Here is a 12,777-nt window from a genome sequence, read left to right as displayed (position 1 = left end):
TTTTTCTCTCTCTCCCTTTCTGTTCCTTTTCTTCTATCCTTAAATTGATACGGGTTTGATTATAGTGGACCCATTCTATCTCCTCAATAATAATAATAAAATTAACATTTATGTAGCCTTTTAAAATTTAAAAATTGTTTTGCAAATATCTCATTTAATCCTCACAACTCTGGGAGGGGTGAATGTTATTATTTTCCCAGTTTTACAGATAATGATGATAATAGCTAAAAATTATATAGCATTTATTTTATTAAATATCTGATTCTGTGCTAATAAGCACTTTATAATTGTGATCTCATTTAATTCCTACAACTAATTTGGATATAGGTATTATTTTTAAATCAGCTTTGCAGATGAGAAAACTAAGGTAAACACACAGTAAACATACAAGGTGTGATTTGAACTGACTCTAGATCCAGCATACTAGCCATTGTACCATTTAGTTGCTAGTAGAAAATAAACTGCTTCAAATATAATCTATACAACTTATATCAAATTGCTTGCCTTCTCAGTGGATTCAAGGGAGGAGAATAAAGAGGAAGGGAAAAATTTGGAACTCAAAATTTTAAGACAAATGTTAACATTTGTTTTTACATGTAATTGAGGGAAAATAAAATATTAAACTAAAAGATGAAGGTGGAGGACTATTTAGATGGAACATTGTTTTTTGTTGCTCTTGGTTGTTGCTTGTTTTTTTTAAAGGCTTCTCGAAGGCAAGGACCATTTGGATTTTGACTTTTTATGCCCAGCACCTTCCACATAGTAGGTGCTTAATAAATGTCTGTTGAATTGCATTGAATTTGGGACTCAGTTTTTCCATCCATCAAATGAGAAGGATGACTGTATGGAACTTTAAAACTTTAAAATTCTATGATTCTCAGTCATTTAGAGCTATTTGTATTAGTCACTGACTATAATTTTCTTAAATGACCAGTGTTGGACTTGGGAGTTGGATTGGTAAGAGTTGGGAAAACAAAGCAAATATTCTTCTACCCTATCTCCTCACTTCCAAAGTGAGGAAGTAGATAAGTATGTAGGGTTCATTCCCCTCAGGGCCTTCCTGCTGCTCAGGGCATGGTTCCCTTGGACCACACTCTTTGGAAAGTTATAGTATGGTGGCTATATTCTCACTTCCCTTGTCTCCCATCCCATCCCCCAAACATGGAAATTCCTCAAGGGACCTGACCCTGGTTCTGAGTGCATGTTAGTCTCCCGATATGAGATTATTAAATACTGTGACTCACACTAGAGGCATCCTTCTGTTTCTATTATTAGTAGCAACAGTTTCTTCAAGTTGGGGAGAGACATGATAAAATGGTGAAGGGAAGGGAGGCTAGAACCTTTGGTGCCCAAGCAATAACAACTACTACATTCACCCACTCATCCATAGGATATTCTGTGTCTTCCCATTGAGAGAGCTCTCCTGTAGAATTCCTTGAGATTGAATAATTGCTAATACTCAGGGTACCAGTTCTTAAGGGAACATTTCTTCAGGGTGAAGAACCCTGTGTCTATCTGGGGATTAGTCTGCCTTGAAGAAGAAATGGGAGATGCTGGAGCCAGCTAGGATAGGCTCTGAAGACTTGATTGTTAATTTGCAGTGTGAGCATTTATTCCTAGGAAATTGCCAATTCTACAAGTCTACATTATCTAGATTGAAGAAAGTCATGGAGAAGATATTAATGATGCAGATTATAATTAAAACTATGTTGCCAAACTACATTTTGTTCGGAGATCTGGTTGTTAAACATTTACCAGAGCACATTTATACCTTAGTGGGGATAACTTAGTAATGGGGTTAGGCCTCTGGGAATTGTGTTTCTAAGCATAAATAGGATTTCACTTGTGAAACATCAGCACTTCCAGATTCTACACATCCCTTCTGAGAATAAGTAGAAAGTATATATGAGTAACTCATAAGTTCACCACATTTATCAGACCTATTTCAAAACCCAGCAACAACCTATTATTGCCCACACAGTTGTACAGCATTAAAAATGTTCCAAGCAATGGGTAAAATCGATGCTATAAAATGCTGTGTTGACAGGTGCTTTGAAACTTAAAGTGTCATTTGCACAGTAGCAGACTGGTTCTTTTGGGTGAATAAACATAATTCTAGGTATAAATGGTCATTTGGGGGAGGTGAAACAACTCATATTCTACCAAATTCAAATCAGAAAATGAAAAATTAAAAAAAAGAAATTGCTAAAGCACTAAATCAATAACTATGATTAAAAAGAGGTGTGTGTTTATGTTGAATGTTTACATATGACATTTTGGATATCTTGTCCTCTTGAATTAACTCCCTGATTGCTGAGATTGAATAACTTCTACATTCTGTGTCATGCTTGTCAAAAAAAAAAAAAAAAAAAAAAAGGACATCTGATAGCTAGGAAACAGTATTCACTATTAGACTCTGTTCTGGGTCTTGTTCTCTTATTCTGTCTACTTGTTCTCCTTCAGTGATTTTATCATCTCCCTTGGGTTCAGTGACTTCATATTATTCCCTTCACATGGGCTCTGAGTTGGTCAAATTGGCCTGCTAGCTGTTACTTCTCCACATTACACAGATGGTCACCCAGGTCTAAAATATATTTTTTCCTTGTAGAGTCCTTATCTTCCTAGAAGTTCAGTTCAAGTGCCACTTTTACATCAACCCTCTCCTCTGCTATTATTTTGACACATGATAGTTACTTTAACCCTGATAGCATTTCCTTTTATGTATACATGTTACATCTTGAGGCAGCATGTTGCAAGTGGAGTAACAGGACGCAAGTTGGTATTCTGGACCAATCTCTACTACCTATAATACACTGGTCCTTAGCTGCCTCATATCTTAAGTGAGGGAGTTGAACTACATGACTTTAAAGGTCCTTTTCAATCTATGATTCTCCCTCATAGAATTAAGCTCTTTTAAAAAGAGGGAAAAATCATCCTTTTTTGTCTTTTTATCCTCCATCACTAATACAGTACCTTTCACAGAGCAAATAAATCTTCATTGAATTGAATGAGTAAGTTGTTAGACCAAAAACATCATTATATTTTCCAAAAACATCATTATATTTTTTATGTGTTGCATATAAGGGGCTCTCTTGACTAAATCAAATCTGGCTCCATTGAATTACAACTTAAGTGCTCAGAAGTTCTTTGTCTCCTAAGCCATGGTATTTAAATGAGAATATGTGTGTGTGTGTGTGTGTATACACACATATAGTGTGTATAAATGTATATAAATAATAACTAACATTTATAAATAACACCTTAAAATTTACAAAGCACTTTACATAAATTATCTAATTAGACATATCTAAAGGTAGGGAGAGACATAATTTAAAACAATGGCATCCAGCCATTCTTAGCATTTCCAGCATTCATCTTCAGAACTCCAAAAACCTTATATTGTTATTAAAGGAAGAAATGAGTGTGGGGAAATGTGTTAAGATTTGGGTGTATAATTCACTTGTGAGTGTTTTTATTTTGTATTATTTTCACTTTTCTGCATTGGTCATTTCAACAAAATTTGACAAGCTTTTGTCTCTTCTTTTCTAAACAGCTGATATAAAGCAAAACTGTCTGAGCAGTCGGACCTCCTTCCGGGGTTGTATGAGAAAGCTCACATTGGTTAAGGGTCAGCAAGTGGAATCCATTGACTTCAGCAAAGCCTTTGACATCCGAGGAGTGTTCCCTCACTCCTGCCCTGGGACTGAGTTCTAAATTCTAAGAGAAATAACTAGTTGAAAGCATTTTATTATATCTTAATTGAAGGAAAATGTAACTATGAACCCCAAAATTCTCCGTTCACTTTTACTTTCCAACTCAGGTCATATATTTCTAGGGAGAAATTTCATATTTGTGTTTAAAACTAAAACCATTTGTACAACAAATACCTCTATTAAGTTGTCTCGAATGTTTATAGAATTAATTGGTTTCTAAACAAATTTTGCTTAATCACTGTTTACAGTAAGGTTATTTCCTACTGATTACTTGACAGTATTCCATTTTGTTGTATATTGGGTTTTTTTAAGTAACTCAAACACTACAATGTATAATAAAGGTAAAATAAAATGTGAATGTTTTCATTTTTCACAAATCCCAAATTTCTGTCCAGGTAAAATTACTAGCATCATTGAAATTCCAGCAGAGGGCAGAAGATTGTTGTAACAAACTTGAAAAGACCCCCCTGAAAGCAAAGCTATATACAGGGGAACAAAGGAGCTGAAATCTTTGTTTCTTTTTTGTTCAGCATCATTCTCTCAAGTCTTGACCTAATTTTCTATTTGTCCAGCAAAATCAGAATATACTGCATGACAATAAAGTTGGCAATAGCAACAAATTAGAACTTCCTTAATTGTCAACTTCCCCCTGACAAAATGGGGCTGTTTTCCTTAATCAGCTTATTTTCTTATAGGAAGCAAGCATAATTTGAAAAGTCAGAAAATGAAAAAAGCCATATAAATACATTCCTTTAAACCAACTAGGCAGTTTTAAAATCTAGTTTCCAAAGCTTAATTTGGTTCCTTCTTTTGTAGTTACTTGTTAACTCTAGATGTGCTGCTTGAAAGGCAATTATTTCCTGCAAAACTGGAGAAAATAAATAGTTTAAGCTACCTAGTTAAAAGAAAGTAGCTACCTCTTTTTGTAATAAATCACTTTTCAAGAGGGAATAGTTTTAGAATAAATTTCACTTTCATTTGGAGACTATTCATCCCATTACGAAGTAATAGAAGTCACTGTACTACAAGATTCTGGCGCCCTTTTCATGTTTTTTGAAACCCTAAGTGGTACCTACACCAGCCTACCTTTGTCACTCTCTTGGTTGACAGAAGTGAAATTTGTAACTGAGACTCCATTCAACTTGGGGAGTGTAATGGCAAGTTATGGTTAAAGAGATGCACCTGAAGTTTGAGACATGGAACCTGGAACAACCCAAAGGTGACTATCCTCAGCAGCTAAATCAGGAAGCTGACATTTGCAGCTCTCAGCTGATGGACCCCCAACAGAAATACACAAGTGAATTCTCACTCTGCACTGTTGGTGGCCTTTCTAGTCATGTTACTATGGAAACATGTAGTGTGGGGAGAACAAGGTCTGGAAATCCTGGTCCTGGGTCCACAATATTGGGCAAAGAAGAGATCCTAATTGTGATAGAAGCAAAATGCTGAATTGGTACTGGGATGAGGGGCCATTTTTTTTTCTGTAGAAAAGAATGGAGTCCTACTTATTACTTTTATTATCAGACAAGCCGCTCACGTGGGCAGCTTTGAAACACATCCCTGAAAGTCAGAATCCATTTCTTTCTCTAGCTTGTTGATAACTTGGCAAGTTTCCAGTTTGCCATTTTAAACACAGAGGAGGGACAGATTGCTTAATGCCTTGGAGGGCTGAAGGTAACACTTCTTCCTTCAGTTTATTCCAGCAGAAAAGTTTATCTTGGGTTTATATTAGCAAAATTATTGCTATAAGCACAGATACCTTAAATACTTTAAAGGATTCTGACAAGCATACATTTCTTACATTGTTTTCTTATTCATTCCTCCTACTTTCAATTCATGGTTCTAACATTTTATTATTTTGAAAGTTCTGTCTTTGCATTGCCTTTCTCCCACCAGTGTTTGCTGATTGCATCTCTGGTTGATGGCATAGATGTGTTTCTTTCTGTGTGAACACAAAAGAAGGAGAATGAGTCTTTATACTTCTTTTGACAATATAGATTAAGAGATCCCTTTTAGTTTTTCTATACCACTTAAAAGCTGCAGATGAAACATGATTCTATTACTATAGCTTGTGGACAGCTCTTGGATTTCATATTGCCTGAAAACAGTATCAACTATGTTTTCTAATTTCTCTGTAGGAAGAAAAGGAATATGCATTAATAAATGCCTACTATGTGTCAGGCACTATGCTAAATGCTTTACGAATGTTATCTTATTTGATTCTCATACCAACGTTATTATTATCTCCATTTTACATAGTTTGAAGAAACTGAGGCAGATAGAAGTTAAGCAATTTGCCCACACAGTTAAGTGCCTGAGGCTGGGTTTGAACTCACTTTTTCCTGACTCCAGATCCAGCATTCTATTCACATACTACTTACCACAGCCTCTAGTTATAATGCTGTTAAATATTCTCATGGGCCAGAAGATTGTAGAGTGGAGAGTGCTAAGCATAGAGTCAAGATGATACATTTTTGCATGTTCAAATCTGCTTCAGACACTAGCAGTGTGACCCTGGCCAAGACACTTTAACTCTGTCTACCTAAGTTGTCCATTTGTAAAATGACCCGAGGAGAAAATGGTGAAATGACAAACCATTCCAGACAATATCTTCTAAGAAAATCCCAAATGGGATCAAGAAGAGTAAGATAATGACGGAACAACACATTCTCAATGCACAGTGGCACAGCAAATAGTCTGAACTCCTTGAGGTGGGAATAGAAGAGGTAAATTAGGAGTGAAATCAAGGAGAGGTTCCAAAAATGAAGATATCAAAAAATATATATATTGAGAAAAGTCAGAATTGGCCAAGAGTTCAACCTAACAATCTGCACAGAAATAATTAAGTGGATTGAGTATCCAGATTGGCATGAAGTTGAATGGCAAATCCACTGAGTTGCTGTATACTGAAGTATATATTTTGAATAGACACTTCAAATGAAAGATAGGTTAGAAACCTTGAGCAGAAGAGCATTCTGTATTGAATTTGGGAAATTGCACCTTGTTTAATTATCTAAAGCTGATCTCAAATAAAAAGCCATCTTAAAAAACACACACACACACCAATACTTTCCAGTGTTGTTATATGATTACAAATTATGGGCCAATGAAATCTTCAAAGAATTACTGCAAATGAACCAAACAAAAATTAAGTTAGATCTGGCAGAGTATAGCTACAGTGCATTGCCACTTAATTAAACATACAATATACCTTAAAAAAAATTATAGGGGAAATACAGAATTGAAAAAGAAAGAAGACTGTCTATGTAGTGTGAGTAGAGAGATACAAGGGAGAAAAGAGGAGAACAAGTGTTTACTAAGTGCCGACTATTGCTTAGCCAAAATGGTAACCCCTTTACAAATGGATTTTCAGAGCTAATAATTGTCTGAAGCCATATTTGACTTCAGGTTCCCTTGAATTGTAGGCACAGCATTCTTATTCACTCTGTCACCTAACAGTCCAATATGGCTCTTTTGAGTTCTCTGCTAGTAGAATATTACCAGATGTGGGTATATTGAATACATCTTCAGTGGAGGGAATACATCCCACTTACATGAGGTCAGAGATTCAGTGAGGCATTGATAGAGCTATCTAAACAAACAACTATAAAACACAAGCATGAAAGAGACCTGGAAGAGATGGGGATAAGGAGTCTTGTTCAAGGTAAGCTCAAAAGAAGAGATGAATTCTGAAGGAGAACATGCTTTTTTAAAAAACTTTCCAGATCACTTGCTTAATGGTTGAAGCGGGATATAAATCAGAATTATGCATTTAAGACTGGAAAGTACTTGTAGAATTCCTCTAGTTCAACTCCTTTTTCCAAACGAAGAAAATGGACCCCAAGAGGTCAAATTTGCCTTAAACCAAAGCAGTAAGACAGGATTTGAATCCAAATTCTCTCACTTCAAAGCCAATATGCTTTCCTAAGATGGCAAACATGCTTGTTGTGTTTATGTCTATATGTAAACACAAAGGGTGTGATAGAGGGGAATTTCTTTAGACAATGAGAATCTCAATGGTTTTAAACTTTTAAATTCTTGTGAGTTAATGTCACATGTAAATAAATGTTTACACTCTGATTAGTCCCTCCAACAACCTAAGAGAGGTTATATAGGTTTCAATATTTCCATTTCACATACGAGCAACTATAAGCCTCAGCTCATGGAAATTTCAGAGTCACAGAACTATGGCTCAATTCCCAAATCTAACTCTTCCTACTATACAATGCTGCCCTCCTTTTGCTATTTTTAGTCTATTTTAATCTATAAAAAAGTATATCAGAAGTTATTCAAGTATATAACAAATCAGAATTTTAAAACCCTTTTATATAAGGAACATGTTATGGATTAACAAACAAAACATAACCATCATTGTACTATATTGTGTTACTCTCAATTTTATAAGAAAAATCCACCTACGAAAGAAGTCTCAGTGACAAAGACTTGGAGTTTTATTTTTTATTTTTATGGTTAAAATACAATGTACACAATGTACTTTACAAATATGCTATTATAACTACAATGGAAGTTATTGTAACAAACAATCCATATTTCCCTTTCGTGTGGGTCAGAAATATACAAACAATTGGCTTTAATGAGTGGCATGATGTTATTTTCCAACCCAGTAAGACATTGTGAAAAAAAGTTGAAAAATGCCTGGAAGAAAAGATAATTTTTTTTTCTTAATCCCTCATTTGAACTCCTGGGATTCACTCCCAGTTGTCTGAACATGGCTAGAAACAAATGATTAATGACAGAGAGAATATGTTTTCGGCACCGACTCTTTCAGAGCACGACATTCACAGAATATTTTATTTTGGTATTCAGAGCATTTGCTCATTTCTTGTGCATCATTAAACTAGGAATATCAAAAGCAAAACAAGGTTGACATTAAATAAGAAGACTCAGGGACACTTCATAACAAAAGCTATCATAATCCACTATGCTTTTTATCTGAGTAAGGCGAGTGAGGTAGTTTATTTTGTATGTACATTGTAATGACAATGAGTGGTTCCAGTATGCTTCAAAGGTCATTGATTCCTAGAACCATTACGCCAAACAAAGTGTTTTGGCGAGCAAAATAAGCCTTCATTTTTTTTATTTTTATATTTTTTGCAGAATGAGGAAGGAAAAACATTTAAGGCAGCTATGGAGTCTCAGAGTCAAGTTCTCTTAAAATCATTTCCCTTCTTCTAACATTACCTTACACGGCTATCTCGCAATTCCCCAAGAGCCTAGATAATAAAAGTGTTAGGGGTGGCTGGGGAATGGAATTTACAAATTCAAACAGAATTATAGAAATATCATGTTTCCCTTTTAGGTAACATTATCTCCTGTTAGCAGGTAAACCTTTAGCTTTGCAGCTTGGTTGCCAAAGAATAGTAAATATATTGACAAAACAGTGCTTCTAATATAGGTGATGAGTTCTTCAGAGTCAAAAGTAAGGATCTTCAATCCAGCTGTTGTCCCAGAAAAAAGTCCATTCTATTTTTAAGGATAGATTTAGTCACCAAGAATCAAATGAGCAAATTACCTCTTTTAGAGGACTAATTAAGAAATATAAACATAAGGAGAGGAGCACAAAACCTGTGATTCTACTGATGTAAAGAATTTCTAGATGATGAAACTCTACTAATTGCAAATCAGCATCTTCTCTGAAACTTATATAGTTTCAGTAACAAGATTTAAGTTAACTTGACTTAAATCAAGGCTACATAATTAATGCAAGAGTCAGGGGTACCTGAACCCAAGTCCAATGGGCCAAATTTGATTTTACCTCTGTCTTGCTACCTGTGATCTGCACTACCAAAATCCTCTCTTAACAATAGTTAGAGCTTTACAACTACACATTCAAATCAGATGCAATAGTGCTAATGAGATAATTTAGAGGGAAGGCTTTTCCCCCTCCCTCAGAAGTTAGAAATTTTTAGTGACAGATGGATATTTTCTTGAGCAAAGAGAAGTGAATGAAATAATTGATTCAGATTAAATCTTTGGGTTGTAAAACTTTGCAAAAGTAGATGATGACAGAAACATTATTCTTTCTCCTAAATCCCTTATTTTAAACAGTAGAACAATGACAATTGTAGGAAAATTTTAGGATGCTTTCGAATTGTGGAATCGAACATCTTTGGAATCTGATTTGGGGATATTTTACTTCAAAATAACATACCAAATTAACCATTTTTTTTGCCAGAAAATACAACTATTTACATAGGGAAAACGAGATACTCTTTTTTTTTTTTTTTTTAGGAACACACAGGTATATTTTAAAGTTTTATTACAAATGTTGGCAGATATTATGAATACAATAAAACCTGAAATTTAAAAGGAGAAACTATGTAAAAAAAAAAAAAAGTAAAACTTTTGCAGAGTTCCAGGCAATGCTTTGTTGCAATAGAAGGAAGCTTTTAGATCTAGGATCTGGCATATATAACTCCAAAATAATCTCTCAAATCCATTATCTGTTGATCCCAAACCAAAGGTTGAAAGATGACCTACAGTTTGTTTATAGGAGAAGGGGCAAATGGGACAATATAAGATCAAAATGCATCCCAAGAAATCTTTTCACAATTCTGAAACTATAGCCATCTTTAATTGATCCAAAAGGATCTAAAGATGAACCAATATTATAGGATTTCTTAAACTGCATTTGCTCTTTCCTAAAGGAGGAGGATTGGTGAATAACTGCTCTGACTGATTTCAGATTTGGAAAATATATGATACTCAACTTACTCAACATACATAGATTTTTATTGCCTAATTTAACAATTGTGCTTAACCATGCCTGTGATTGATGATCAAAGGTGAAAAATGACCTTAATAATTATGTAAGACCCAGAGGCAACTGTATTTCCCAGGCCTGGATAAAAACAATACTGTTTCTTCAAAACTGTGGTTATAAAATTAAGAATGGTCATAAAATATAGATAAGGAAATGTTGGGGGGGGGAACCCAATGACTGGCACATAGAAAGACATTCATCAAATAATATAATAGTAATTAGGGAACAGAATGCACTGATGTTTACAAAGAAGAAAGAAAAGGATAGACACACCCTAAGTCTGACAATGCTTTGCTCAGGGACTATGTCTATAATGTAAAATGAAAAGCTCAAAAAAAAAAAAAAATTCAATTTGTTCAGACACACAAAAATACACATTGGTATCAGAATGATGAGAATGACAATACAGTACAACATAAACAGTACAGGTTGTTTTAAACAGTAGTTCTTTCTCCTCAAAATAACCAAATAATGAGGAGTGAGTCAGGAGCATAAATATTGTATACTTTACTTTCAGAATAAGTTTTGTTTGGATAGAAGAATCGCATTTAAGCAGCACAACTACCCTGGGCATTTCCATTATTCTTTTTATGAAAAGCAGCCCTATGTTGTTATTATTTATATACATATAAAGGTGATGAAGAATCTTGCTTTGGCATATTAGCAAAATTGCCGCGGCAGCCCCTTTCCACCCCTTGTCTCTTGTATTTGGTAGTGTTTGCTACATTTGGTAGGCTGTAAGATGAATAAGACAGGCATCCAAGTTTACTTTAATTATCAAGACAAAATCCTGGAAAGGATGAAACTTTCCATTGTTCAGATTGGCCTCTTTTTGAAAGTACCATCATCCTTCCTTTGTAGGTCAAGTAACTGGCATAAAAAAATTCTTACTTAGGTGGTTACAACTGATGATTATCTCAAAGTTCGCAGGTTGGTAACCAATGAAGATATCTATCCCTCTGACTTGGAGAAGTGTCTCAAAACTGAGAGGGCTGGGAAGGACAGAGAAAGTCGAAAGCAGTCACTTGGTTTTCCACCGTACTCTGAACTTTCTTGACCTAGAAAATACAAGTTTGAGTCCTTTCCCTCAGAAGAAGAGCATTTCCTCAAGTTTCAACTTGTCTTTGGTTTTATCACCCATTCTGCATGAGGGTTCACATGATACACATCCAACATGTAGGCATCAGGATCTAAACAGTGCTGCCCTATGAGAAAAAAAAAGGAAAAAGCATGTTTACTTTGTTTACATGGTACTGGTTAAGAAAACAGCAGCTGAGGCCAGCAGGACTCTTTAACCGTCTCATTCAGTTGGAGGTAAGTGGATCAATTCTGAGAGTTTTTTGGCAAAAGTGATCTTTTCTGATTGTCTGCTAAAATATCACTAAAAATATTTTTAGTTGAATGGAGGATTGTATAAATATATTGTTTATGATAGAATTATTTTCTAGCTTGACCACCTCTGACCACCACTTTCCCACTCAACCTTGAGAAGAATGGGACAGTACTTATCCTTCTAAACTACAAATCTCAGTTGGCTACTCAGTTCTCAAAGCTTTCTTACACAAGGCAAAAGCTAATTTTTTAAAAAATACCATTTCATTTCTTATCTGAGAATACACATTGAAGACAGTGGTCTGGGATGACAAAAGATTCCCATTAAGTAAATTTCAAGGTATGTTGCTTTGATTTCTTTGACTTTTTGAGAAATGTCTATAGCAGGCTGAATAATAATTACAATCATAACAATCATAATAGTAAAATGGATGTTAGCTATTATGGACTATTATCAGTAGTGATGAAAATAAATTCTTATCAATCAATAAGTATTTATTAAAAAGCACCTCCTATGACTATGCTAGAGGTAAAAGATTAAAAAAAAAAGTCTGATCTCTAGGAATTTAAAATATATTTTTTACTTTAACACCTATGTCTATTTTAATAAAACTTATCCCTTAAATTTATAGTTAGAAAGTAGCTTTCAGTATTGTTGATTTTATTTGAATTATATCTGCCATGTTATATTTCTGAATTTTTTAGGATTTCCTGTTTTCCTCACTTTGTTATGAAAATCACCAGATAGAATATATAAAGAAAGTTCCTCAAGCAGATTTATTCTCTTAAGTGCTACACAAAAATTATTCATTGAAAATGGTACTGGGAAAGCAATTCACCCTGTAGATGAACAGAAATAATTTGTTTCCAGAAAGTCTTTGTCATTGACATCATGAAGAATCAGGATGTCCATTTGAGCCAATGTGAACTTCCTTTCTATTCATTTGA

General features: G+C 34.6%; 2 protein-coding genes across 2 annotated transcripts in view; one reads left to right on the top strand and one right to left on the bottom strand.

Moving 5' to 3' along the window:
- Positions 1 to 4,071, top strand: part of LAMA1 (laminin subunit alpha 1) — a 183,702-nt gene extending 179,631 nt beyond the window's left edge. The window contains exon 63 of the mRNA XM_051970426.1: positions 3,554 to 4,071. Within this exon, the coding sequence (XP_051826386.1) occupies positions 3,554 to 3,714 (161 nt within the window). The 3' untranslated portion in view covers positions 3,715 to 4,071. The remainder of the gene's footprint in view (positions 1 to 3,553) is intronic.
- Positions 4,072 to 8,156: 4,085 nt separating this feature from the next.
- Positions 8,157 to 12,777, bottom strand: part of ARHGAP28 (Rho GTPase activating protein 28) — a 187,921-nt gene continuing 183,300 nt past the window's right edge. Inside the window, exon 16 of the mRNA XM_051970425.1 lies at positions 8,157 to 11,702. Coding sequence (XP_051826385.1) covers positions 11,611 to 11,702 — 92 coding nt within the window. The 3' untranslated portion in view covers positions 8,157 to 11,610. The remainder of the gene's footprint in view (positions 11,703 to 12,777) is intronic.

Source organism: Antechinus flavipes, chromosome 1, assembly GCF_016432865.1.
Source record: "Antechinus flavipes isolate AdamAnt ecotype Samford, QLD, Australia chromosome 1, AdamAnt_v2, whole genome shotgun sequence".
Lineage (NCBI taxonomy): Eukaryota > Metazoa > Chordata > Mammalia > Dasyuromorphia > Dasyuridae > Antechinus > Antechinus flavipes.
The sequence above is the reverse complement of the archived record's forward strand: the minus strand, read 5'-3'. Positions and strand labels throughout refer to the sequence as shown.